Source organism: Colletotrichum higginsianum, chromosome 10, assembly GCF_001672515.1.
Source record: "Colletotrichum higginsianum IMI 349063 chromosome 10, whole genome shotgun sequence".
In the NCBI taxonomy this organism is placed as follows: Eukaryota; Fungi; Ascomycota; class Sordariomycetes; order Glomerellales; family Glomerellaceae; genus Colletotrichum; species Colletotrichum higginsianum.
Window position 1 is genome coordinate 206,099 of NC_030962.1, and position 27,017 is coordinate 233,115.

Consider the following 27,017-nt stretch of genomic DNA (forward strand, 5'->3'; position numbering starts at 1 on the left):
CCGATTCTGCAACGATTCAAGGCGTTTAGATTTCTTTTTGATGGAATAAGATAACAACGACACGGTGATGTTTTGGTTTCCGCCCCCGCGATATGCAGGCCCCCAACTGCCCCCAAACCGCCGCTTCCTCTGGTCACCGGTCACGCATGACACCACCCACTTAAAACCGTCGAAGGATTGACGCATGGGGCAAAAGAAGGATCACCGGCGACTAACAGAGATGTTGGAAAGCGTCTTTTCTCCAAGAGAAAGGTATTGATGCATCGTTAACAATAGGTATGAGGGTTTGACTAGAGCGGCGAGCTCGCCAGGAGGTGGTTTTGCGAGGCCTTAGACCAGACCTGGACCGTGTTCCCATTGCCATTTGGTTATCATCGGAGCTAAATCTTGAGGAGTGATCACGAAACGTTCCCCCTACGTATTGGCCTAAAGTCACTCCAACGCTTCTCGCCTTTCCGAAGGCTCTACAGAGTACCTGTTGTTGGATGCCCAGCTAGATTCTGGTGGGAAAGTGGAGTGGGCGACAGGATGTACCAATCAGATCTTGCGGATATTTGTTCTTGCAAATCACGGCCGCCGTCAGAAAGCTCCCCTTCGCTTCGAACTTCCTATACTCATCACAACCGGTGGATAACAACACCAACACTGCCCTACTCGTTCGAATCGATCAAGTGACCCTGTGAGAATAAAACCAACGGAGTCAGGGTGGAGGGACCAAGAATCCTGTCCAAGGCCTCAACCCAGATTATCAGCCCACCGTCCGGGATGAGGCGATCCCCACTTGATTACTGAACGACCGGCCAAGCCGGTCGAGTTCCGGTGTCTGTATACTTCCCCTCTTGCCTCGATGGTTTTGGTTAGGAACTTTTCAGGCGGTCCATCTGTGGAGTGACCCATTGATAGGGTGGTGCGTAAGTGGTTGCTTTGACTAACCGTCAGATTACGGACTTTCTACTGTTTTCTTTACATATTGTGTATCTTTGCGACCTCGAGAGGGATCGCCTTCACCACGTACCTTAAGTAAGGTTACGGGCTCCATTGATGACAGTCATTTACAAGTTTTCTAACAACACTGCAAACCCAAGATAGAGAACTATTGGCTAGGGAATCTACAACATTTTTGAGTTGAAAGATGGCCTTCTAAACCGATTAAGCTCGCTCACTCTGACGTAGCTGTGTCGACAATTGTTGACCAGTGCGCGCTACGGGGAGTTTTAGGATTGTTTGCTGCCTGCCGAAGTACTTTAGATTAAGAAGACAGCCTGCCGAAAGCTTCTTGCGTTAGTGTAGAAAGATACACCTTTTCTTCCTGGTAGCATTCGTACTGCAGGGGGAACCCTCATGGGGGATGACCCCCTTTCTCCTCAGGTTACGTGGATGCCCCTCCTCTCACTGTTTAGGGCCATATCGGCCCCGTCGTATATATCTTACAGCCAACATGACACATGCTGTTACTAGGCAGTGACCCTGTTTTTGCAAAACATTTTGAGATTATTAATCGTACAAACTATGCTATTGGCGCGGAACTTGTAATCGGCGAGACTATAAGTTTACCCGAGGACCGGCAGCCCTGTAGCCTCGTAGCAGTAGTGGACTTTCATTAACCCAAACTGGATCAGCAGGCCATTTTTGAGATGTGCCGTTGCAGATATCTGCATGTAGACCCATTGTGGTCTTATCAGTCGTCATCAGCTGAAGCCGGTAGAGGTTCTGGCCCGTACTCCGCCATCAGCTGATCATCCAGATCGTCCATGACACTATTCTCTTCGTGACATATTTTCCTTTATCCATGGTGGAGGATTGTTGTAGAGTAGCCACTTGTCTCGACTGCGTATAAGAACTTCGAGAGTAACCCTCCTCGCCAGTAGATTGTCAGCCTAAGCTTCATCTAAACCTTTCTATCGATCCCCAACAAGATATCGGTTACACGCAAATCTCGTCAACATGCAGTTCGTTACCGTAATCCTCGCCCTGGCCGCCACGGCCTTCGCTGCCCCCAACATCGCCGAGAGACAGAACACCGGCTGTTTCGGTGCTGGTCGTAAGTTTCTCGACCTTTTTGAGTTTTGACAGGAGAACAATAGAACCATGCTGACCTTTTGGTTTGTCTAACAGAGAGTTGCATTTCAACTACCGACTGCTGTAACTACCAGACTGGTGCCGGAGGTGCCTGCGTTTGGGCCTCCGACACCGACAGCACCGGCAAGTGCACTTAAGTGGCATGGCCGCGTGGGCCTTTGAACACAGTCAATTCTCGATGTCACGAAATAGACCCTCCCAGTATAACACGTATTACAACAATGATTTCGAATTAGCAGGAGATGGCCTGAAATGCTGAACAACGGAGCTGGATCAATAGCAGGGAGGCAGACACCACAAGACCGGAAACAGTATGTTGGATCATGTAGTTGCTGTCCCTGGCATCAAGTTCATCGAATACAGTCGACTCAGAACGAAGAATCGAATTTCGTGACAATCGGTTTTCTAACAGCGCATAAAAAGACGCCGCCTCGCATCTTAGTAGTCCATCATCCACTTATAGAGCCCACACACCCTACACCCGTATCATTCCCTCAAGGTTTTTCGTGACCGACTACAGACTCTGGTGGCACCTTGATCATTTTCTGCAGCCTTGGCCACCATTCTTCGTCCTCTTCCGTCAACTCCAGCCAAGCAATCCATTTCCCCTTTAGATCAGACTTTGGTCGCATGGTGCTAGCGTACCCCCCAGCAAAGGCAAATATTGGGCTGATGACCGAACTTCCTGGGTTCGACCACATTAAGGATGACTGAACCGTTCCTGAATTCCGGAACGCCGCTTGGTGAAATATCAGACATCGGCCCGCGTCGCTGAAGGAGCTGATGGATGGTTTTGTGTCCGCCTTCTGTTTGGTCTAGGGGGGGGGGGGGGGCGGATCCAACGACTCATGGTTTCATAAACGGATTCTAAGAGTGGCGTGCTCCATTAGTGGCGTCTTGCTTCTAACCGACCAGAGATGTAAGGGTTGGTGTTTTCGAAAAGGTATTGCGCCACCTTCCATGATGGAGCCCGTATGACAGCCTGCAAGGCCGTGTTGGTTCTGCTTTCGAGGTGTTGAATGGAACATTCCGGGTCGTATCCGTTGCTGGCTTCGTTTGGATCATGCCTTTTTCTTCGATTAGATACCTAACGATATGGGGACTATCGGCTGGTATCGCGCGGCTCAATGACGCGCCAAGTCCCTTGCTGAATTCTTTGACCCCCGATGTATCCCAGGCTCCTGCTTGGCGAATGCGCTGCTCTTCGAGCTGCGTCAGAAGAGCGAATTTCTCAACGTCATCCCCTGAATTGCCAAATTACCTCCATATCTGAAAAAAATCTCCAATGTCGCCAGCTTTGGGATTGTTGCCTATCCTGGTATTCGAAGATAGCCAAGGAACTGTTGAATGACAGCCGCTCGTGTTCTGGAGCTTTCAATTGCACCAGCCAAAACATCCACAACCATTTCCTCGTGTCTCTTTGTCGGTGAATCGACATCGTCTACCGGGAAACCAAATTGCCGGAGAACTTAATGTATAAAATCAAAATCACCTGTGCCTCCCGCTCTATACAATAAAGTTGAGACTCGGAAGTGATGCTGGTCATTGTCTGTTCCGTTCTTCAAGTCGCAGTGCTGCATGAGCACCTCGAATGTCGGCAAATGGCTAATACCTGCGGCCATTTCCAACAGAGAACCCTCCAACTTGCGGTAGTATCCTCGTTTGGAAAGATGTATCTGGCCCGTTTTAAAAAGCCACTCAACCAGTGCCGTGCGACTTTTCTCAACGGCAAGGGTGATTGGGGTTGTAATCTTTTCGTATTGGTAGGTGCTTTCACAGGGGCTTGGCTGGCAGTATCCATGCTGCCATGCCTCGAGCTCAGGGCATGTATACCAGTCCGGCTGCACATCTTGCCCACCGATCAGGAACATGTTCGGGTCTACCCCAGCCTCGACAAGGAGTTCCACGATTCGGACGTCGCCTCGAATACTGGCCGCAACGAAGGTCCGTCTCGACGGGTTGCCCAGTTCGTCGACCCCAAGCGGACTGGCACCGGCATCCAGAAGCGCCTCAATGGCAGGAGCATGACTGGCCTTGGTGGCGAGCCATAGCAGTCTGTGACCGATGTTTGGGGACGCCGTGAAGGCCTGTAAAGAAAGACGCATCCGCGCGTGAACATCGATGTCAGTGTGGTCAGACAGGTACTTCGTCGCGAGATGTGGGCCATAGGTGCGGCGTTTGTAATGGTTGCGTTGCGCACTTGGGTATCTTGGAGACGAAAGAGGTGACTGAAGCAGCAAGTGAGAGAAGGAGAAACAAGCTCAGGAGGATTTTAATCGGCTGCATTTTCTAAGCTCTGTGACGTGAAAACCGCTAAAACACTCCTCATGATCGAATGCAATGTGCCCGAGTTGTTGTTGGATCCTATACTTTTCTGTTGGGATAGATTCGTGCCTTGATGATGCCAAAATTCGCTTAGTTTATGTAGGCAGAACCTCTTGAACCCGCTTCGTGTGCCTATCAGCCTGCCAAGAGATATGGAGACTTGTCCAGATTCATCCGAGTCCCTTGATCACACCAGGCGGCCTCAAAGCTGCAATGTTAACCATCACACATCACCACCTGCGAACGGCTACCATCTTTTGACTTCTCAAAAGGCCTAGATCAACCACAAGGAGAGATCAGAAGATGTCAGACTGAAGGGAGAAGATGTTAGTCTTGCTAGACAGCCATCCTGCCTATCTTTGCACTCTAGTTGTTTATTCAAGTCTACACTCACTTTATTTAGGATGCACAGTATTCTTTGGCACCTCGTCTTCAGACAGATGGCCCCGAGTCGTTCCAAAAGCAAGGTTTTTTCCTTTCTGACCTGACTACCCTGCCAAATGACCGAATCTTCCTAGGATGCATCCGCAACAGCCCGTTTGGAGTAAACGACAGAGTCATCGGTCACTTGTCCAAAGCCTTCACCCAGAGACATCCCAGAGGACGCGGGAAACAAGGTCCTAGAAACGAACATGTTGCTCCGCGAAATCAAAAAGTTGTCCTGGAACGTCGAACTATGGAAAGAGTTTCTGTCCATCTTCCACGTCTCCATTGGCGCCAACCATGACCAAGACCTAGAAGTAGAGTACGGGATCACCAACCCAAAGACCGTTACGCTATCTGCTGTGCTAGGGCGTGGGAGAGCGAGGTGGAGCTGTTGTCGTGGTGGCACCATCTGGAACTCCGGGGTCTTCCGGACTCAGTCATTTCCATCTGGGCATTCCAGTGTTACAGGCTGAGTCGTGATGACTTCGTTTTTTGCTGGATGTATGGATCTCAAGATGCCATTAACATTGTGCCATTATCGTGTGAAACAAAGTAAGCAACATGCCGTAGGTTGTATGTGGCAGCTAAAGCCTAGCTCCCAACTCACCATGGTTGAAGCATGATTTCAATACACTTCAAGGAGGAGTTGACTTGCTCGATACCATTGACATCTGCAGGCTTCTCCAAAGATGCGAAAAACAGCCCCAGAGTTGCGGTTCCTGTACAGAATGAAAACGATATCGGCATTCAAATGTAGCGATGGCCTAGTGTGCACTGGATTGGACTTGCCAACACTGTGCCGAGTTCGGACTCGGCATTGCTGTCGGCACTACTGCCTGAGCTCGGCACGTACTACCGGGCCGAAAGCTGCCTCCATACACTGCCGCAGCAGCAACCAGAAACCTTCAGTATACGCTTTCAAAAGTATATCTCCAGATCAGATGGAATGTTAGTCTGCTAATCCCGGTATTACCAGGTTCCACTACCAAAGAAACTTGTTCTTCACAATTCGCACGACTTGTCCCCCCTCCCCATAGGAGCGCCGTCTGCATGCATGATGACACCCGCAACGGCTTTATCGGACTACCCCGTTGTTTGCTTTCACAACTCTTGCGTTTTCAACAGGAAAGACTGTTGGACCATAAGCCCGATTTCCCTGAATCTGGGAGCATTAATCATTGAAAGGTCCTTGTTTTCGACCGTCGCCTGGCAAATAATCCAGATTACAGTCAAGCCAATCAAATCGGTGTCAACGAGCAGGTTGCGGTACGACAACAAGTGGTCGAATGTTGTTGTCGCTAAGCCAGTTTGCGGCGTCAAATGCTGTATCGTTTGTATTGGCTGACACGATGAAAGTCGTCGGTCATCATGGCAGTGCCTAATGGTTGTTGAGTGGGCAAGGGTTTGGTGACCAACATGAAGGCAAGGGGAATCGTGGGGGGGCCTGAGCGCTTAGATGCCATTGATTGATGGTAATCCAGCCGAAGAACGAGCCCGAGACTCAGAGTCCCTGTGCTAACAGACGGAAATGAGCAACCCCCAAGACCGTGACAGAACTACTTGGCGGAAACTTTCCTTTGATGGATGCATACAGATCAAATGCGAGGCCGATCCAGATCAACGCTAGATCGATCAAGAACAATGCAGGGGCTCTAAATGCCTAAATTGCATCTAGATTTCAGGGCAGCTCGAACACGAGTTTCGGCCCTTGATCGCCATGGATAACCTCTACTCGCATTTTAAAACTTAATGAGGCACAAGCTTTCGTAGAACCTCTAGGGTCTTACAGGTTAGAGTTACTATGGTATGCGGTAAGTTTTACCCTAGGCCAGGTACGATGTATCCCGCAAGGTTAGGCCACCTAACCCCGCCCTTGTCAGACACACTGGCAAAGCAGACTTCCTGGCAAGGATAAAAAGCTTTTTCCTGCAACCACAGTACCTGTAGAGGAACCTGAAGAATGCGGGGTGCGCGGATCAGCGAGAGCATCCTAACCCCCGGCAAACTATCGCCGAGATGAAGACACGCCACATTCCCGCGAGATGCTAGTCATGCCGTGTGAGATGCGACGTGGGAGCCGAGACTCGGATCCGGCATTCGGCTAAGCGGCTGACACTGAGGATGAATCAAACGTACTAAGGGCGGTATTGCACAAACCATCGGCAAATGAGCACCACGCTGGACTCTATTTCCTGTTGAAGGGTGATGCTTTTGGCAGTGTTTCTGACGCCTCCTGAGGATGAGCCTACATGGTCACACAGAGAAGCCATGCATCAGCATACTTCGTTGACGATTCTTCACTCGCTTCAAATCAGTGGTCAACAATGTAGCTTCTTGCCCAGGGTCTGCAAGCATTCGTCGTTGTAGCGGAGAAAAAGGTCGTGTTGTCAACATGAATGTCTCGTGACTACTGTGTGCAACACGCAATAATATCTCCGAAACTCCATTTCTGCTCCATTCCTTGACTTCGCCGTAATGTTAGCAGCACATTGAACTTGGGGGTTTCAACATTTAACCATGTATGCGTGCTGCAGCAGGCTGACTGGAGCATAGGACTCTGGAAAATCAAACGCGAAGATAAAGATTGCTGTAAATGCTGGTATCATAATTGATCTGATCAAGCTGGATGAATGGGGCAGAGCGGTTTTGTTTGTGATGGCGTGTAAATAAGAAGCTTGCTCGACTTCAAAGACCTCTCCGGATTGAATAAAGTCGCGTCGAACTCCTGACGGCTGGGTCAGAGTGAGTAGCACTGGTTGCCATTTGCAATTTGGCGCTCTTTTGAAGGACAAACTGGTCTCCTATAGAGAAGTCGTAGTGCACTAAAACTGTACCTATAGAACAAACAGCAAAGTAAAGGGCATTATACAATTTTTAGCATAATAAGTAGGTAGTTTAGGTAAATGGCTGCTACATCAATCGTTACGCAGTTATTCTTGTTAGACAAAGGTTTAATAGTTGTAAAGAGTTCTTTACGCACTTTAGCAAGAAGATGTGTATCTCTGGCAGTTTTTACGGCTGTCAAAATCATGCTTTTACTGCATTGATTCCTTGAATTCAATAAGAAGGCTGAGGCTATCTTAGGTTATTAAGTTGGTCCCTCTCTTATGCTTGAAAGAATCGAGATAACTTGAGCAAATTTGATATCCCAGGCTATTCACGAATAGACTTAATGAAAGCTAGTGTTTAGTGTTTCAATAAGATCACGAGTTGAAGTTTCCGACTACTTGTAACCATCCACGAGTCGCTGGTCCAACTGATTCCTCAAGTCGACTCCTTAATTGCCATTTTTCTTCTTCTTCTCCTCCTCCTTCTTCTTTTCCTCCTCCTTCTTGGCGGCGGCAGCCAACCCCTCCTTCTTTTTCTCGGATTCGACCGAGTGCCACGACGCAAGTTGATTCGCAGCACCTATACCAGTATCACCCCTAACCAGCCGCTCGTGATTCAGTCTGTGCTGATAGGTGTCTTCTGCCGAGTTGCTTTCGCCTCTTCCTGCCCTATCACCCGGTTTAGTATTTGGGTTCAGCTTCTGTTTCTTTTGTTGCTCGGACAGGCCAGATCTGTAAGAGTCCACAGACTGTTTGCACTCCGGACCACATTTGTCTTTGTGGATTTTGTCCAGGTTGTCTATATAATCCCTGTCCTCCTTTCGTAGAGTATCCTTATTGAACTTTTTGTCGGCGGCTGCTACCTCTTGATCCGTGCCTCTTTTTGGGTTCATCATGTTTGCTGGCGACATAGGGTTCGTATTTTTAGTTGTTCCTGATGTAGTTCCCGATTTCATAGTTCCCGACTTCATTGTTCCTGAGTTCGTTGTTCCTGAGTTCGTTGTTCCTGATGTAGTTCCCGACTTCATAGTTCCTGATTTCGTTGTTCCTGAGTTTGTGCTTGCTGGCTTCACAGTTCCTGGTGTAGTATTCGAGTTTGTTTTCGGTTGCTTCGTTCCTGGTGTAGTATTCGAGTTTGTTTTCGGTTGCTTCGTTCCTGGTGTAGTATTCGAGTTTGATTTCGGTGGTTTCGTGCCTCCTGACTTCGTACCTGAGCCTCCTACCTTCGTCCCCGAGCCTCCTCCCTTCGTTCCCGAGCCTCCTCCCTTCGTTCCCGAGCCTCCTCCCTTCGTCCCCGAGCCTCCTCCCTTCGTCCCCGAGCCTCCTCCCTTCGTCCCTGAGCCGCCTGACTTTGAATTTGCTCTTGGAACAATCAGAAAGCCGTTGTTAGGATTGTTGTAAGTGCTCTCCTTGTTATAGTTGGCGTGCGTAGTATCAAGGGGAGCAGACGCTCCGTAATCTTGATTATCCAAGTCAGGGATATCAACCAAGGTCTTATTTCTAGCTTGGATACGAGGTGCATCTGTGACCGTAATGTTAGTTTTAATGAAAAAAGATTGTTGAAGGAAATCTTGACTTTACCTTCGTTGTTTGCTTTGACATTGAGACCTTCACTGTGTATGCCATCTTTAAGCGCTTGGGCAGGAAGGTGGGAGAGGTTTGGGGAGACGGCAATAGGAATTGCGGCTGCAGTAGCTGCAAGAGTTCCCAAGAGAATGGTAATAAAGTGCATATTGAGAATTTGTTTTTCTCCTCCAGAGATAACGGTTTTGGCGTAGGAAAGTGTTTGGACACCTAAGAGGGGGAAGAAAAGAGGGAAATATGACAACTCTTATAATTCCTAATGCTAGCAGTTAGGAAAGAACTAGCGGCCGCAAAGATTTTAAAGTATAGAGGTTATACTAGTTTTCCCTACAAACTGCTTTTTGGTAACTTCTTGCAAATGCAGAAAGATCCTTTTAGAGCATGGTGAATCATTAGGTTAAGATTTATCTTAGCTTGGATATTGAGTTGAGCTGGACCAGTGAAGGCTTTTGAGACACAACATAGGACGCGTGGCAGTGGGGAAATCTGTAGACGACGAAGGGCGTACTAATGAGGAGTCAAAAGAAGGCTGACTGGAAGAGGTTGCTGAGGCCGCAACTGGCAACATAGAGGGAAGTAGGGAAGTAGGGACATGCATACTCTCGTTTCCGATTTACCGATTGAGTCCATCTTGGATTACCAATTGAGCAGCCAAATTTTGAGTTTTTCTCGCTCTCTTCTTCCATTGAAAGAACTCGTTCCCCTTGTTCCTGGGCGTCCGATTCTTCGGACGGTGCCCTCCGTGGCTTTACCCCTCATTTAGAGACTCATCCGGAAATCTGGTTCCGAAAGTGCGAATGAGATTCGATGTCCAAAAGTGAAGAAAACGGTGCAGAGCTGTGTCTGTACAAGGGTGTGAGTTGAGTTTTAACCCCTGGCCTGGTGTTGTGCAGGGTCAGACTGAGTAGCCTAGCCCTTGTTGATAACGCTGAATGGCTGGAGTACGATTGAAAGCCTGATGTGCTGATGTGGAGGCGAGTGTGGCTTCACCTTCACATTCTACCTGGCGAGGATAAAAGACTTTTGCTTGCAACCACAGTACATCGGAGGTTGTCATCAAGGGTGGTTGTTGATTGACTTCCGCACTAGTGCCAGGGGGGAGTAAATCATAACCATAACCTAGTTGTAAAGCAGGGCTGGAAGTGTGTGTTACGACTATCTGTACAGCCTTTCCCTGTGTTGAAGAAGAGTATAAAGTTAGAAAACAGGGCTGAAGAAAGCGTTTATGCAAACCACAAACCTTCCTGGCGTTGAAGAGAATTATGAAGTTAGAAAACAGGGTTGTTGATCTTACTTAAACGAGGCGAGGACTGCGCCGGCAGGGGATTGACGAACAAGAGATGGTTTTGGAGAATAACCCGGGTCCACAATGTTTAAAACTTTTTGATCTTGCAGCTAAAAGACGATGTTTTAAACCTTTCATGACTACTTCCATTCGGGAAAAGAGAAACGAGCCTAACCTAGTAAGAAACCAGAACAGGTATAGAGGCGACTCGAAACTATCCTAGTAAGAGAATGTGACATACAAGGTTAAATGTTAGAAACGAACAAGAAGAAGCTGTGCCGTCTAGGCGGGAAAGGTGGGTTGTCGCAGTCTGGTGATTTAGAGTCCTCGCAACGTTTGACATGGAGGTGCTCCAGTAGCAAATCCTTGAAGCGATCACTTGGCTCTGATCTGCTCGTCATTTTAGCTTCGGCATTCGTGGTGTATTCACGTAACACTTTCCGCATTCAATGGCTCGTTCCCCGAAGTCTCGAAAGCCATACTTACGAGTGAGTGGTTGCATGGTCTGGGGTTTCGGGATATCGCGTCTTGCCAAGAGCGATCACGATGCATTCATGGTTAAGCACCGATGCAGCTCGGGGAACTCTTTTCCAAAAAAACCATCTCTCTTAGCTCTATTGGACGCTGCAGGGTCCCCTTGGCTCGACTTTCTTCGTCGTGACCGAAGATCTCGATCTGCATAACCCCGCGCGAGGCTTGTAGGCAGTCTTGTTGGCGGTAAACCCCTGGCGGCACTAGCTGGCACTCAGTCTCGCAAGAGCCTGTGACGGAGCGGCCCGTCGCGTTGCTTTTGGTCGAGGAGACGCACTTGAGCGACTGGCGGAACGATTGGTACACGCTGAACCAGGAGGGCTTCGACGAGGATGTACAACCTGCGCCAAAAGGACTTTCCACCCGAGCTCCGGCCACTTGTGGTGACTTTGACCTCTCCGGGGGGCTTCGTCACGGTGCACAACTCTGTGTCGGCGGTGCATCCCTGATTGATGAGTCTGCGGGAGCAGATCTTGAGGGCTGAAAATGTTCACGACGAGGACTTTGCGTCAGGCCCCGACGAGAGGCTGCTGGTTAGGGCGGACATCCTCGAGAGTTTGTTGGTTGAGGACGAGCAGGAGTGGCTCGGGATGCCGCGGGGGTTGCTTGATGGGTACGGGCACACCCAGCAACAGCAGCAACATCTGGAATCCGCGGGTTGGCTGGATGAGAGTCACGGGTGCAACGTCTCAGCTCACCTAGTAGCTAAGCTTCTTCGCGACGTGGCAGGCGACGTGATGGAATGGATCAAAGAGTTTGCAGCTGAGGGAACAAAACTTTTACAAAGTTCGAATCCAAGGCTACCTCGTTTAGTTTCTCCTAGACTTCGCTGTTCCGTGAATGTGAATTCCTTGAGGATGCATTTCCCTTCTAGCCAACGACTGGCACGGCCTGTTCCAGTTTGTTTGATCCTAGCCATGACCCTCAGATAGCATTGGGACCCCTCACAAGTTTGTTCTTTATGTTGCCAGCCTTTCGTCTTGGCAGCAATGTACTCGGGGGCGGGGGGTCTTGTAGGCCGGGTCCTCGGGGTCGACGATGACGGCGAGCTCGGTCATCGTTACTCCCAGCCTACGTAACAATATCAAAAACATGGACTTTTATGTTGACCTTGGCTTGTTTGCCTGCAAGACGCCAGCTGAAGAGGGAATGGACGAGAACAGGATGATGGCAAGACTCCACCCGCTGCTCATAAATGTAATTACCTCGTGTTGTGCCAATGATGTTACTCCCGGCAACAACAGAAGCCGATTGCCACGTAATATTCGTATATTTTGACGGCCCTCACATCCAGTAACCATCTTTCCATAGTTCCTTCCTGTATCCCTCGGTCAGGCGTTCGTCTTCGCCATAGACCTCCTGCCACCCAACGAAGCCCCGGTCGAGCACGTAAACGGTCTGCGGTTCTGTGTCGGCCGACTCGTCGGCCGTGCCCTGAGGCTTCTTGGATGCGAGTAGTTGTTCGCGTTCTCGGAGGTAGCGAAGGGCAGCACTGGGACCGCGCTGCTGGGAGAGGGCGCAGTGGAAGACGACGGTCTTCTTGCCTTGGAGGCGGCGGATGAGGGTGGGCATCGTGGCTTCGAGGCTGCGGGAGGGCATGTTGATGGCGCCCTTGATGTGGCCGCCGATGTAATCTGCCGAGGGACAGGTTAGCGAGCGAGCGAGGGAGGCCCTTGAATTGGTTCTTTCTTCCCATCCCAAGGAGACCGTTGGGAAGCTCACCATCGTCGCGAACGTCGACCACGGCCACCGAGGGGTTGGCGGCGGCCTGCTCCGCCAAGAGGATGGTCGAGAGCTTATCGGCGGTGATGCGCTGGAGGTTTCCGATGCTCGCCATGGTGCGCGTGGAGTGGAAAAGCCGCGAGGAGAAGGCGTTCATCGGCTGGGGGGAAAGCGACTAGTGTGACGTCGAAGTCGCGGGGCTGAGGCTTATCGCGATAGCTGGAATGAATTTTGGCGGGGGAGCTTGGACGCGCGCGCGCGGGGCATCTGCACCCTTTGTCAGGGAGGGTATCCCTGTAACCCTGCTCTGTACTGTCCTGTCCTGTCCTGTCCTGTGTGTTTACATAATCTCACTTCCCTTTCGGCTCACCGTTGGCCAGCAATGGTTGCTCTGAGGTGACACTTTCACCTCATGATCCTCTGGATTTGACTGCGGCCATTGTTGCTTGGGCAATCAAAGACAGACTCGTTGTTCCGTTTTGAAACTTCCTGATGGCCACACCAACTGTCACCAAGCTGTTCTGTCACGACTCCCAACTCAGCAAAGTCGAACAAATGACAGGATATTTATAGTCAGTTGGTGAATCCTTGACGTATCTGAGTTTGATGTAATGATTCTCCTCATATATCAACACGGAGCAGATAATTTTGCCTGCAGGGGATGAGAAGAAGATGGACACAACCTTGCACCAGACCAGAATTACTTCTCATTCCTTCACAGGACTCAACTGAGCAGCGCCACAACGAAGATGGGCAATAGCTAGGCTTGCAGTACCCTTCGAGTCAGTTGATGAAGAAAGCACCGTCCAAGCGAGCCATTAGATAGATAGATGTATGTGCATCCGTTTCCAATGCGAAACCGAGAACACACAGTGTGAGTACGGGCCCGCCAGACGACTGTGGGTCGAAGCTGCCGGCCCCGTCTTCACGGCCTCGGTCTCGGCGCTTATATTGAACGCCGACCCGAAACCAAATCATTATGGACTCGGCCATCCCCCCCGCAGTTTTCTGATTCTGGGCCTCGCTATCGTTATACACTTCTCTTCGGGATTCGTCCCAATCTGTCTCGAATTCTGTCACTTCATCTCAAACGATGATATACGAGCAACTTCATGTCAACGTTGGGGGGGAAATCTTGGCAATTCTCAGCTCGTTCGAGCGCATAATGATAGCTACGTAACCACTTCATCTGTCAACATCGCTCAGTTTGTTTGATCTATCATGCTTAAATAGCGTCCTTCCAAACAGATCTTGCTACGTCTCGAACAAGCACAAGCTTCTCCCACATTCGTTCTTCCGTAGCGACACCCTTGTTGATACTGTGGCTAGCAAAGCCACACTGAGGACTGACGGCCAGCGAATCCGCAAGAACATCAGACACGGCTCTTCCTTGACCCTTGGCCATGGCCTCGGCAGCCTCGTGTATCCTTTGCACCAGTGCCTCCTTGTCCTCGAGCTCGGCCATCTTTGTCGACACGAGACCCAACACCACATTTTTGCCCTGAGGCACGAATCGCAAAGGTTCGAAGTGGCCAGAGATACGAGGGTCGTCGAACTCCAAGTAAAACGTGGCGTAGTTCAACTTGGGGAAAACATGCCGGGCAATCTTCTCGTACGACCCTTCTGCAAAAGAGGGCCCGTTTGGCATGTTACCGCGGCAAAGATGAATGCCTATATGCATGTCAAGCGGAAGACCCTCAAGAGCTTGGTTGTGCGCCCATATGTAGAGTTCCATCAAAGAGTCGGGGTCGATCCCGTCGCCCCGGAGACCCTCTCGGAACTGTTCCACGATAAAGAAAGTCAGGTTGGGGTCGTCCACCTGAACTGAACGCAGACCCGCGTCGTACAGCGCTTTCAGCTCGGCCCGGAACGCGGCGGCTAGATCGAGAAAGTACTCTTGGTCTGATGCGTATGTGCCCAGGGTGAAGGCCGTTCCTTTGGCGAGGTACATGTGCTGCCAAGTGATCGAGGGGATGGACATCTTGCAGTCCTTCCAGTACTCCTCAGGAACACTCTTCTTGATCATCTCCCAGGCTGGGAGATACGCCGAACTGACATGCTTGATCTTGCCCGTGGCGACTACGGCGGCGAAGTGCTTCAGGCCCATCTTGGCCAGACCAGTCACGTTGGGCAGGCCAGGACGAAAGTCCTGAGGAATTCTGAGATCCTGGCGGACCTCCATCCCCTCGAGGTTCTCGAAAAAGCCACCAAAGAAGATTGTGCGCTCATACTCCCCCGAGGTAATGGGTCGGATGTCTAGGTCTAGTTGTTTCTGTGCAGCATGGGCGATGGCGGCAGATGTTGCTACAGCCTGGTCGGCCGAGAGCTTGTCGGTGTAGAAGCCTAGTGACGCGCGGTCTTCCAGGAGAAAGTCGGGACGGATCAAGGAGCCGACTTGGTCGGCACGGAAGAGGGGAGCCATGACGATGTGTGAGCACAAGAGAAATGGGAGATGGTTTAAGGAAGCTCAACACTGAAGCAGCCTGTTGCCCAGACTTTTATATCACCTGTTGGCGTCGTAGAAGTCACAGTGCGCTTTGAAAGTAAAGTGCTGTGTGGCCTAGTCATCATGGTCACTTACTCATATTGATCCACTAACATCCGTGGACCATTGCAATGCGGTGTAGCCCAGTTCCATGCAACTCGGCCGCGGGATGTGAATTGGTCCGGCTGAGCCAGCCCCAGCCCCATCGGTTTCATGGATTAATATATGAGAGTGAAAATAGCACCGTTCATTGGTGAAAGACTAGGGTATGTGTTACACCGTCGTCGAGAACATAGCACTCTAGGCGAGCTCTGCCCCTTGTTTTCTCCGAGGCTTCTAAAGCAATGTCGGCTTAACTTGCTTGATGCTAGATCAATGACATCAAAGAAAACCCCTAAGCAGGCAACTTCTTCCACTTCATACCGACAACCCCAACGATGGAAATCACCGCAACAGCCATTGGCACGCTAAAAGTCTCCTTGAGTGCCTTGTTGTAGGCCTCAATGACGGCGGGAAGCAGGTCTGCTGGGATCATTGCTTTGAGGTTGGTGGCCCCCATGTCGGCAATCGTCCGCCCGCTGAAGCCTCCCGTGCCGTGGAGGTGTTTTGTCAAGCCGTTTGCAAAGACGGCATTGGCGACGGACATGAGGATGGCCGGTCCCAGGTTTTGGAATAGCGTGACGGCAGCCGTGCCTGCTGGAATATCAGAGAGTGCCAGCGTGGACTGCACTCCCATCATCGGCTGCTGCGATCCCAGGCCGACCCCGATTCCGGCAATGATGGGATATGTGATCCATTTGCTGGGCCCGGTCTCAATCTCGAATGTTGTCATCAAGCCTAGGCCGATCGATGCTAGGACCGTGGCGATGAGCATGAAAGGATTGTACCAGCCAGTAAATGTGACCAGGTAGCCCGCCGTCAAGGCGGCGAGAACTTCTCCGCCGACATAAGGGACAAGTTTGATGCCAGACTCCCTGGCCGACTCGCCTTTGACGGCCTGGAACCAAATCGGGAGCCAGATGTCTGCCGTGTAGTATGCTGCGTCGATGCAAGCAGCATAGAAGCAGGCGAAAGCGACGTTGCGCATCTTCATCAGGCGCGGGGGCAGAGCTGCTTTGTCCCCCTTCCACATCTGCACGCCGATGAAGCAGACGAGGAGAACTCCGAACGCGACAAGCAGGCCAATCATGGGACCGCTGTTCCAAGGATACTCCGAACCGCCCCATTGAAGGGCCAGCAGGAGGCAGATCATGCAGGCGAAGAAGATGGACAGTCCGAGCACGTCAAACTCCATGAGCTTCTGCTTGATGGTCTTGTTCCTGTCTTGGTCGCGCTGTTCCGGCGGCCGGAAGCAGAAGCAGATCAAGGCCAGCGTGGCGACACCGAGCGGGATGCTGACGTAGAAAGCCCATCGCCAGGAGAGGTGGCTGTCTGTCAGGGCCCCCGAGATGAGAGGTCCGATGATGCCGCCGACTCCGGAGAACGCGCCCAGGAAGCCGGTGTAGACGGCGCGTTTCCGGATGGGCACGCAATGAGCAAGGACAACCCAGGCGCCGATGATGATGCCGCTGCACCCGATACCCGTAATGGCTCGACCGACGATGAAGGCGACAGAGTTGGGCGCGCTCCCACAGACTGCGAGGCCGACCTCTCTGAAGGCGATGGCCACCATGAAGGTCCATTTGAGGGAGAAGAGTTCGAAGCACTTCCCGTAGACCAACTGAAAGGAACAAAGCTGAGAGAAGCGTTAGCGGGGAACGTCGATGAGAAGCTTTTGAAATGACTGGTGGCAGACTTACGCTGAGCATATACGCAGAGCCGTACCACCCGACATGTTGCAGGGAATTGAACTGATTCGTGATGGCGGGGATGGCGGTTGCGATCAGGGTCATGTCCAGAAAGACCAGGAACACGGCCATGGCGAGCCCGAATATGATGAGAACCAGCCTGAGCCCTTGAGGATACTCCACGTCTGCGTCGTCTGCATCGTCCGGGTCGCCGGCTTCGTTGGCTTCTTTCGCTTCTTGGCTGGATATCAGAACACGTCCACTTTTCTCGTCGACGGCGACCGCCATCCCTTCCGTCACGGAACTGGTTTCTGAGCTGCCAAGGGACGACAGTGGAGCGTTGTTCAGTTCCGAACCGGAAATTGCTGGCTTTCCTTCTTGCATGGACGCCATGTTGAAGATGGTAAAGCGATTTTTGCAGCACTTCCCTGACGAAGGTGGAACAGAATAAGTGTTGGGAGTGCGGACGCAGTAGCTCACTAGGGCACACACATCTCAGGCTGAGTGTTGCCTTTCGAGAGGCGGCAACAAGAACACCATCGGACAGCTTACATTTCTCGCCAAGTATGCCCTGTAAAGCTGTATCGCGCTATTTTGTGGCAAAACTGCTATCGCGAGCGTCGCAATCCAAGTGAGCAGGGTATCATGCCTTTGGAAATCCTATCACACTTGACGGTGACACACCCAGGATCCAGGCCCCTGGGTAACCCACACTGTAACGTAGTGCTCAGACGAGGTAGGCGACTGGTACCATCGATCCAAAGCTGCGGCCTGAAAGTGCCGAATTGGCTAGGTCCTGGAAATTCGGTAGCCCTTCCCTGGTTGAATCCTTGTTGCTCAGGTTGGGGGAACAAGTGTCTCGACATTCGCGAAAGCATTCGGGCGAACTGACACGCCTGGGATCGGATTCGTTTCCGAGAAGAATGGGTGCTGAGTGTATCGTATCACTCCAAGACACACTAATCCTGAACTTGCTCACCTCACTCACGCCGCCACTGAACTGTGCAAGGGTTACTGGACTCTTAGCGGCAAATCCTATGCCACGGTGACAAGTCTTGGTTCAGCCCGGTGAGATGCAGGAATCCTCTTCAAAAGGGCCAACCAGGGAAAACTCTCATGCCGTAAGAGGAAGCTGCTTAAGAGGATTTCCCATCCTTCAACTCGCTTTTTTTCTAGGCAAGAAACCATCCCGCACCGGCCAGAACACCAATAGCCGTTCTGTTTGGGTCTTCTGCTGATTGGTAGGATCGGACACTCGGGGTGGGATACTCGTAGCTCTGTGTTCGACCTGCCAGAGAAGGACAAGGGGGATTTCCAGAAGCCCGCTAAGTCTTGTCTTCATTTCGGTTGTCAGCATAGGCTTGGTCATGGTTCGTGTTCCGCGAGTTCGGGGACGATAAGCCGTCAGATGGTCAGCCTCGAACGCCCGCAAAAGAGACCCAGGTTTCGAACACAACCCAGTAAGCCAAAGGGGAGAAAACAGCCCACCGACCCGGAATCGATGAATAGCTCCACTTTGGGGTGCATGCTGCAGCTTTTGCAGGTCACTGCCGATGCGTAAGGCTGCAGTCTCACGAACTGCAGATGTGTAGTTTGGGTATTAAGTTGTAAGTCGACTACTTTCGTTGAACAAGACTCTTTCCAAAAAGAATTCTCAGTCGTTAACAAAGCCTGACAAAAAAAACGGCTTTCATAAACACAGCTACCATATGCTCTTGAGTTAATCGCCAGTTGGGCTTACGATCGTGTTCCCAATCCTGCCTCGCCTCTTCTCTCCCACCCTCTTCGTCGTCACGTCACCTCGCCCGAGAACTATTGCCAAATTCGTGCCGAGGGATCGTCATCCCAACACTTTCCCTGCAAACTGACAGAGGCTGTACGCTCTACTCAGTCCTGATGGATCACGCCGCCCGAGAGTCTGGATTGGTCTCCATTGCTCCGGATGCTTCCCCGTGGGCGACAACCCTTAGGCAAGGTACGGATACTTGTGACTGTCCACTCAACTGTGCCATTCGTACTCAGAAGAGGGGTTACGAACTATCGGTTCTTGAACCATATTGCCCCCTTCGGAACCTCGGTGATCGGTCTTCATCTCTCTCGGGCAAAGGCCTTCGTGTGTGCTGAATTCAACCCCTGAAGACCAGTCAGATGAATGCAATGGCTGTGGTCTATTTGCGTCTAGCCAAAGATGGCAAAGCAGTTCCTGATCCTTCCGTTTCCAAGGTAGAGCTTTCAAAAGTGCACCTTGCCGTGGCGAAATACGAATGACCTCACATTCGGGTCTCCGCTTGCCCATGAAGAGATTTCATCCTCGACGTAGGGGGCGTCTTTTCGAAAGTGGTGTGCTCCTGGTGCCCCTGAGATTACGATATCATGGACGAAGTTGCTGCCTTGATGACCTTGGACTGAGCAAGGGCCAGGCTTTGGAATAGTGTGCCCGCACATCATCTCGCGACAGAGGTTTTTCTCTCAAGAAGCCGATGCCCCTTCACACCTACATGTATTTCCACCCCGTTGACAGAGTAACCTTCAGCGCCAAGCTGCTCTATTTCTGCCTTTTTCTTGGCTCTACAAAGTAGACAAGATGCTAGTCCATACTGATACACCTGCCCGCTCGGATTTCAAGGCCGTGGAAGTTCTCTTTTTCCATCATCACCAGTTTCAAAGCCTCAAGAAACAAGCTCGATGTTCGGCCTCTTCGGTCATTCGACTTGCCTGCGCGATTTCGTTACAGTCTTTCTGGCCCACCAAGTCGGCCAGTCTGGTTTTCCAGGGGAATGAAGTAACCTGGCAGCATTGGAGCAAGACTCTTGTCCGAAACGAAAAGGTCGTGACGCTTCTCCAAGAGGCCGGCCATGACGATACCACAACCGCCCAGTTGGCGAAAGAAGCAAGTTTCAGACACGCTTTGTCAGTCATTGCGCTCGAAGACGATCTTCAAACGCTGTTGGACATCCCTTCTCTGGCCAGTGTCAAGAGTATTGACACAAACGTACGTCACACATGACAAGACCCTCACGCGCTCAAAACTGACCGAATCCAGATTGAAGTACTTTTCACGGCTAGCTGGGACCCCTTCACCAAGGGAATACTGCTGAAGTGTGAATACACGCCATCCTGGTGCTCAGATTGGCAAGCAAAACGCGTCCTGGCCACATTTCGCCAGGTGCTACAGAGCATCGTCTCGCATCCATATTCACAGCTATCCGACATCGAGCTCCTAAACGACCTCGACCACCAACAGTGCTTGGACTGGAACCAATCCGTCCCTGAACGTTCCGACACGTGTTTGCACCAGCTGATTGAGCGCAACGTTCATGAAGCGCCCTTGAGCCCGGCCATCGAGGCTTGGGATGGTCAAATGTCTTACGCTGAGCTGGGCGAGGCATCGGACAAGGTTGCCCATGAACTATGCCAACGAGGCGTCAGCCCGGAGTCCACTGTTGCTCTCTTCTTCGACAAGAGCATTTGGAACACCGTTGCCACGGTGGCAGTCCTCAGATCCTCTGGTGCATTTGTACCCTTGGACCCTTCCCAGCCTGACAGTCGCATCTCCTACATCTTGGGTCAAGTCAAGGCCAAGGTCATTCTCTGTTCCAGGGTTCACGAGCAACGACTTCTTGGGCTCTCGGACAACGTAGTTGCCTTGGACGAAGCATGGATCCAGTCAGCTCTGAATACACCACTTCCGCACCCACTCTCCCCGCAGCCTTGGAATCTGGCCTACATCATGTTCACCTCCGGAAGCACAGGGGAGCCGAAAGGAGTCATGATCGACCACTCCGCTTGCGCAGCCGCCGTCATATCCCACGGCAAGGCTACCGGGTTCAACCAAAAGACCAGGGCCCTCCAGTATGCTCGCCACACGTTCGATGCCTCCATCGCCGAGATCTTGACGACGCTTGCGTTTGGCGGATGTGTCGTCGTGCCGTCCGCAGACGAGCGGTTAAACAACATCACGGCCGTCATACAAGAGAAGAGGGTCAACTGGGCTTTCTTCACGCCTTCTTTGATTCGGCTGCTAGAGCCGTTCGAGGTCCCCGGCCTGGCGACGATCGTCCTCGGCGGAGAGCCCATAGGCCAGGACAACATCGAGAAATGGGCGCCTGGACGCAACCTCGTTGCCGCCTACGGCCCTACCGAGAACACAGTCTTTTCAACCATGCACCCTTTGCCTCCTTCTGCCAAGGCCGGGGTCATTGGCCGCGGCGTTGGCACGCTTTGCTGGATTGCCGACCCTGAGGATCCCAACCGCCTTTCTCCTGTTGGGGCACCGGGAGAGCTTCTTCTCGAGAGCCCACAGCTTGCGAGGGGCTACTTGAACTTCGCGGAGAACGAAGGCCCAAACCAGGCTTTCATCCGCAACCCACCTTGGCTGGCCAAGTGTGGTCGACGGTCCAGGTTGTACAGGACCGGCGACATGTGTCGCTTTGATCAGAACGGCGTCATCCACTTCGAGGGACGGAAAGACACCCAACTCAAGATCTCCGGCCAGCGTTTGGAGGCGTCCGAGGTCGAGTACCACTTGCGGGCGGCGTTCGGTGTCACGGACATCGTTGTGGATGTTCTCGAACGTCCAGGGCTGGGGAGCAAGCCCCAGTCCAAGGCTCTGGTGGCTTTCGTTTGCATGGAAAAGATGAGCGAAAGGGAGCTCTCTCAGTCGCCTTGCATCATGTCTCGCCAGCACACACCTCTCTTGGAAGCAATCCCCAAAGTCGAAGACGAGATCTCCCAGAGGCTTCCGTCATGGATGCATCCTTCGACTTACATCCCTCTTTCCTACCTGCCTCTGAGCCCCAACGGCAAAGCAGACGTCAAGCGGTTGCGTCGCGAAGCAGCGGCGCTCACGTCGGATCATTTCTATTCGTTCGCGCAAACCGAGAAGAACACGAAGCCAGTCGAGGAGACGGACCAGCTTCGGTTGATGCGGCAGCTCTGGACGGAAGTGCTTGGTGTTCAGTCGGCCGCGATACCTGCGACCAGTAGTTTCTTCCGTCTCGGAGGTGATTCTCTTGCAGCCATCGGGCTGGTCACCGCCGCGCGGAGAAAGGGGTTACAGCTGAGCGTCGCGCAGATCTTCAAGACCCCTGTTCTGCAGGATCTTTGCCTTGTTCCAACAGAGAGCAAGAGGACGACGGTCAGCACGCAACCGCTGGAACTTCTGGGCGACAGCGCAAGCCATTCAGAGATTCTCGACGAGATTGCGGATGAATGCGGCCGCGGTGTTGAGGACATTGAGGATTCGTTCCCCTGCACGCCTTTACAAGAGGGACTCATGGCTCTGTCGACCTCAACTACCAACTCGTACCTGGTGCAGTACGTCATGCACCTCCCAGCAGACGCCGACGTCGCGAGGTTAAAGAGGGCGTGGGAATCGGTGGCCCAAGTCCACGGCATTCTTCGCACTCGCCTTGTCGACACGCTGTCCTCCGGCATACTCCAAGTTGTCGTCCGCGAGAGCCTGGCTTGGAGTGAGAGCTTCAACCTCGAAGAGTACCTCGAGATGGACTTGAAGCAGCCTTTGAGCTTTGGTGCGCAGCTCAACCGCTTCGGTATCGTCTATGCCCCCAACGGAAGTGCCTCTCGCATGGTCTGGACAGTACACCACGCCGTGACCGACGGTCATGCTGTCGCCCTCACCCTGCAGTCCGTCCGAGCTGCTTTCGCCGGCGCTCTCAAGCCTGTTGAAGCCTCCTTTGCCTCGTTTGTCAAGTACTACAAGAGCATGCACCAGGAGTCTGCATCGAGATACTGGAGTTCGGTGTTTGAGGGAGTCGAGCTCACTGCGTTCCCGCCAAAGCCGTTGACGGACACAAGCACTCCGGGACAGAACCATTCGGCCTTCGCTCGTCGCACGGTACCTTTCCCGGTATCGAGCACAGGAGCGACGGCCACAAACATTCTCCGCGCGGCTTGGGCACTGGTCATCAGCCGCTTCAGTGGCTCCGACGATGTCGTGTTTGGCGTCACTACCTCTGGGAGGAACGCGCCCTTTGACAATATCGAGTCTGTTCTCGGCCCGATCATTGCGACGGTCCCGTTGAGGGTCCGGTGCGATAGGAAGACTCTGGTTCGCGATCTGCTGGAGAACATCCAGATGAGCACCGTCAACATGATTCCTTACGAGCAGATGGGCATGCAAAACATTGCCCGGGTCAACGCGGCATGCCGGGCGGCCTGTGACTTCCAGAGCATGATGATCGTCCAGCCGGAGGTCGACATGGCCGTGGACGGCGAGCCTTTCATCGGCTTCGACAGGCCCCAGGATCTTGACAAGTTCAGGTCGCACGCCGTCATGGTTGAGTGCAACCTCGGGCGGCGGTCTGTGTTCCTCAACGTCAACTACGATACCCGGTATCTCGAATCCTCCCAGATGGGGCGCCTTCTCGACTACTTTGAAAGCGCCTTGGACTTTCTGGTGTCCAGTGAGAACCAACGCATCGAGGACTTCTCTAGCCGGCCGACCTTTCAAGATCTTGCCGATATCCGCAAGTGGAACGAGAAGACTCCTTACACTGTCGACTCCTGCGTCCACCACGTGTTCCAAGAGCATTCCCGCTCTCAGCCAGATGCACAGGCTGTGTTCGCGTGGGACGGTCTTCTCTCTTTTGCTGAACTGGACGTCATGGCCTCCCGACTGGCCCGCGTCCTCGTGGAACTACAAGTCGGGCCAGAGGTGAACGTCGCGTACTGCTTCGAAAAGTCCATGTACACGGTCGTCTCGATGCTCGCCATCCTGAAGGCCGGCGGTACAATGGTCCCTCTCGACCCGGCCCATCCCCCCGAACGCAAGTCATTCGTCATCCGAAAAATTTCTGCGAACGTCGTTGTAGCCTCGGCCGCAAACGCAGCCATGTTTCTGGACATGGATGTCCATGTTGTTGTCGTTGACGCGGGTCTGTTTGCCCGACTCGAGGAACTCCAAGTCGCCCCGTTCTCCAGCACAGATGTTCAACCGCACAACGCCGCCACCGTTCTCTTCACATCCGGCAGCACCGGAGAGCCCAAGGGCGTTGTCCAAGAGCATAAGACCTTGTGTTCAGCGGCACATGCTCACGCGGGAGCAATGGACATGTCGGGAAGCTCGCGGGTCCTCCAGTTCTCTGCCCACGTCTTCGACGTCAGTGTCATCGAGGTTGTCAACTCCTTCATCCTCGGGGCGTGCATCTGTATTCCCTCCGACGAAGAGCGAATGAACGACTTGGCCGGCTTCATCACAAGATCGCGTGCGGACTGGGCCTTTTTCACGCCATCGTTCGCACGCACCCTGGACCCCAGGGACCTTCCCACGATGAAGACTGTGTGCATGGGTGGCGAGGCCATGACACTAGATGCCATTCAGACTTGGTCCAGTCGCGTCCAGCTCATCAACAGTTACGGGCCTTGCGAGGGCAGCGTGTGCACAACCGCCAACCTCAGCAGCGGCCACTTCGGAACCGATGCTATCGGCCGCGGTGCGAACTCGCTGGTTTGGATCGTCGAGCCCGACAACCACGACAGGCTGGTTCCCATCGGCAGCACCGGCGAGATACTCATCGAGGGCCCGAATGTTGCTCGTGGGTACCTCGGCGACCCGGAAAAGACGGCCAAAGCATTCATCACCAACCCGGCGTGGATCGCACATTTCGAGGCCGGCAGTGTCGCCAGAAGGATGTACAAGACTGGCGATCTCGGCATGCTCAACTCTGACGGTACGGTTTCGTATCTTGGGCGAAAGGACACACAGATCAAGCTTCGTGGACAAAGGATCGAGCCCGGGGAAGTGGAACACCATCTCGCCAAGTTGCTGCCATTGGGCAGCATCGTTGTCGTCGACGCCCTGATATTGCCAGGAGTGTCAACAAAGTCTTTGGTTGCCTTCATTGAACTCGGCAGCCAAACAAGCGGCTTCGTGGAACACAAAGATGTTGTCGTCGACGGGCTTTCTGATCGTCTCAGGCAACAGCTTGCCTCAGTCCTCCCCGCTTACATGGTCCCGTCCCACATCATCACAGTCAAGCAGATTCCGTTCACATCAACGGGCAAGCTTGATCGACGTACACTCAGAGACTCTTTTTCGTCGCTTTCTGTTGCCGAGGTCCCAGAGCCTCGGCTTGATGAAGATGACGCTGCCGCTGTCACTGATCTCCTACGAGCCGATGAGCATATAGCCGTGTGTATCGGCAACAAGCTCGCCGATCTACTCTCTGGAGGCGATCATCAGCTCGCAGAGTCCCTGCGCGGCCACAACTTCAATCCGTACTACGCTGGGATGGACTCAATCCAGGTCATTTCGCTCTCGACATTTGTCCGAAAAACCTATAACGTCAGCCTGCCCATTCAGAAGTACATGAACAGCGCAGCAACCATCCGAGACATCGCTCAGCTAGTCATCGACGACCGCCACAGCGCTCATCAAGACGAGGAACTCGATTTGCTTCGCGACATAGAAATCCACGACCAGAAACTCGCTGCCCTCCCACTTCCACGAGCAAGTGAGGCGCGGGCCGACCTTGTCCAAGTCATCCTACTGACGGGAGCAACCGGGTTCCTCGGCAACCAGTTGCTGGCACAAATTCTGGAACGGCCAGAGACTCGCAAGGTGATAGCTCTAGTGCGGGGCCAGGACTCTGAACATGCGACTGAGAGACTCATGAAGCTTGCCGGCGGCAGCAGCTGGTGGTTGGAGGAGTACTCCAGCCGCATCGAAGTCTGGCATGGCGACTTGGCAATGCCGCGCCTTGGTCTCGGAGCCAGTCAGTGGGCACGCCTCGATGGCACAAGCGTGGATGGCGACTTGGTTGATGCGGTGGTCCACAACGGAGCAGTGGTAAACTGGATGGCAGATTACCAAGCGTTGACGCCAGCCAACGTGCTCTCCACGGTGAACCTCCTGACGGCCTTGACACACGCGGCGGCATCCCGACCCGTGCGCTTGACCTATGTCTCCGGAGGCCATCTGTCGACTTCTCCGGACGACGTCTTGGAGGTCGCCCAAGAGCTCAAGCTGTACCCGGCGTACAGTCAGACGAAGTTCGTCGCCGAGATCCTGGTTGCGCGGTACGCCGAGCGGCTCACGAGGGCTGGCTACGGCTCTCTCGTGAGCATCGTAAAGCCAGGCTTGATCATGGGCAGCTCCTCCGACGGCATCTCCAACACCGACGACTTTCTCTGGCGAGTGACAGCAAGCGCGTTGGACATCGGCCTGTTCGACAACGACGAGCGCGATCTCTGGCTTGCTGCCGCAGGAGTCGATCTCGTAGCCGAAACGATTCTGAGCAGCTGCTTTCGCCATCCGCGGGATGACGACGCTCCATTTGTCAAGAAGATCCTCAACGGCTTGACGATGGGAGAGTACTGGAACATCGTCATTCAGGAAACAAACAGCGTGACATCAGCTGCGGACTCCAAGTCCTGGCTACGCGCTCTTCACGATGACGTCGAGGAGAAGGGGTCCACGCACAGACTCTGGCCGGTGCTGCACTTCCTCGACGACACGGGAGGTCGACTCGGACAGCCTCTGGGCTCGATGACGATGGAGGACCAGCTCGAGCACCAGGGCTCGGTGAAAATGGCGCTCAGGAAGAGCCTGCAGTACCTGGTCGCCATCGGATATGTGAAATCGAGCAGGACAAGCAGCGTGGATGGGGACAGCTCGACGGAGCCTACGCTGCTGTCCCCCAGGCCACAGGTGTTTTCGAGGACGCCCACAACCCCGATCTGGAACCAGGCAGCGGCGGACTCGAAGCGTTTGGGGTACGGCCGCAGCGAGACGAAGTCAGGGATGTCCGTGTCAGTCGCGGTCACGCCGCTGAGGACACCAAGCCCTTCGTCTGACTTTGTAGCCATTGTGTGAAGCGCAGGACAGGCAGAAAAGAAAGACGATTACGCGTGGGACTGCAACGGTTTTTTTTTGGTTTTTTTTTTTAACTGGTAGATTTTGAAGTTTGACCGTCTTTGACTTAGTAGTTTTCTATATTCCAGGC

General features: G+C 52.8%; 7 protein-coding genes across 7 annotated transcripts; 3 read left to right on the forward strand and 4 right to left on the reverse strand.

The window, feature by feature from the left end:
* Window positions 1-1,944: 1,944 nt before the first annotated feature.
* Window positions 1,945-2,216, forward strand: CH63R_13512 (uncharacterized protein; the record flags this gene model as incomplete). The annotated part of the gene is made up of 2 exons (XM_018308486.1): window positions 1,945-2,041; window positions 2,116-2,216. 2 exons carry the CDS (start codon window positions 1,945-1,947, stop codon window positions 2,214-2,216), a joined length of 198 nt encoding a protein of 65 aa, XP_018150804.1.
* A 1,332-nt stretch (window positions 2,217-3,548) lies between these two features.
* Window positions 3,549-4,365, reverse strand: CH63R_13513 (uncharacterized protein; the record flags this gene model as incomplete). The annotated part of the gene is made up of 2 exons (XM_018308487.1): window positions 3,549-4,166; window positions 4,225-4,365. The coding sequence occupies 2 exons, from the start codon at window positions 4,363-4,365 to the stop codon at window positions 3,549-3,551; spliced, it is 759 nt and encodes a 252-aa protein (XP_018150805.1).
* A 4,187-nt stretch (window positions 4,366-8,552) lies between these two features.
* CH63R_13514 (uncharacterized protein) lies at window positions 8,553-9,059 on the forward strand (the record flags this gene model as incomplete). Its single annotated transcript, XM_018308488.1, has 1 exon — window positions 8,553-9,059. The coding sequence occupies one exon, from the start codon at window positions 8,553-8,555 to the stop codon at window positions 9,057-9,059; it is 507 nt and encodes a 168-aa protein (XP_018150806.1).
* A 3,283-nt stretch (window positions 9,060-12,342) lies between these two features.
* Window positions 12,343-12,937, reverse strand: CH63R_13515 (Trypsin-like serine typically contains c-terminal pdz domain protein; the record flags this gene model as incomplete). Its single annotated transcript, XM_018308489.1, has 2 exons — window positions 12,343-12,692; window positions 12,781-12,937. 2 exons carry the CDS (start codon window positions 12,935-12,937, stop codon window positions 12,343-12,345), a joined length of 507 nt encoding a protein of 168 aa, XP_018150807.1.
* Window positions 12,938-14,005: 1,068 nt separating this feature from the next.
* On the reverse strand, window positions 14,006-15,202 carry CH63R_13516 (Methionine vitamin-b12; the record flags this gene model as incomplete). Its single annotated transcript, XM_018308490.1, has 1 exon — window positions 14,006-15,202. The coding sequence occupies one exon, from the start codon at window positions 15,200-15,202 to the stop codon at window positions 14,006-14,008; it is 1,197 nt and encodes a 398-aa protein (XP_018150808.1).
* A 457-nt stretch (window positions 15,203-15,659) lies between these two features.
* Window positions 15,660-17,445, reverse strand: CH63R_13517 (MFS transporter; the record flags this gene model as incomplete). Its single annotated transcript, XM_018308491.1, has 2 exons — window positions 15,660-16,985; window positions 17,065-17,445. The coding sequence occupies 2 exons, from the start codon at window positions 17,443-17,445 to the stop codon at window positions 15,660-15,662; spliced, it is 1,707 nt and encodes a 568-aa protein (XP_018150809.1).
* A 2,191-nt stretch (window positions 17,446-19,636) lies between these two features.
* CH63R_13518 (Non-ribosomal peptide synthetase) lies at window positions 19,637-26,887 on the forward strand (the record flags this gene model as incomplete). The annotated part of the gene is made up of 2 exons (XM_018308492.1): window positions 19,637-20,044; window positions 20,096-26,887. The coding sequence occupies 2 exons, from the start codon at window positions 19,637-19,639 to the stop codon at window positions 26,885-26,887; spliced, it is 7,200 nt and encodes a 2,399-aa protein (XP_018150810.1).
* Window positions 26,888-27,017: the final 130 nt, after the last annotated feature.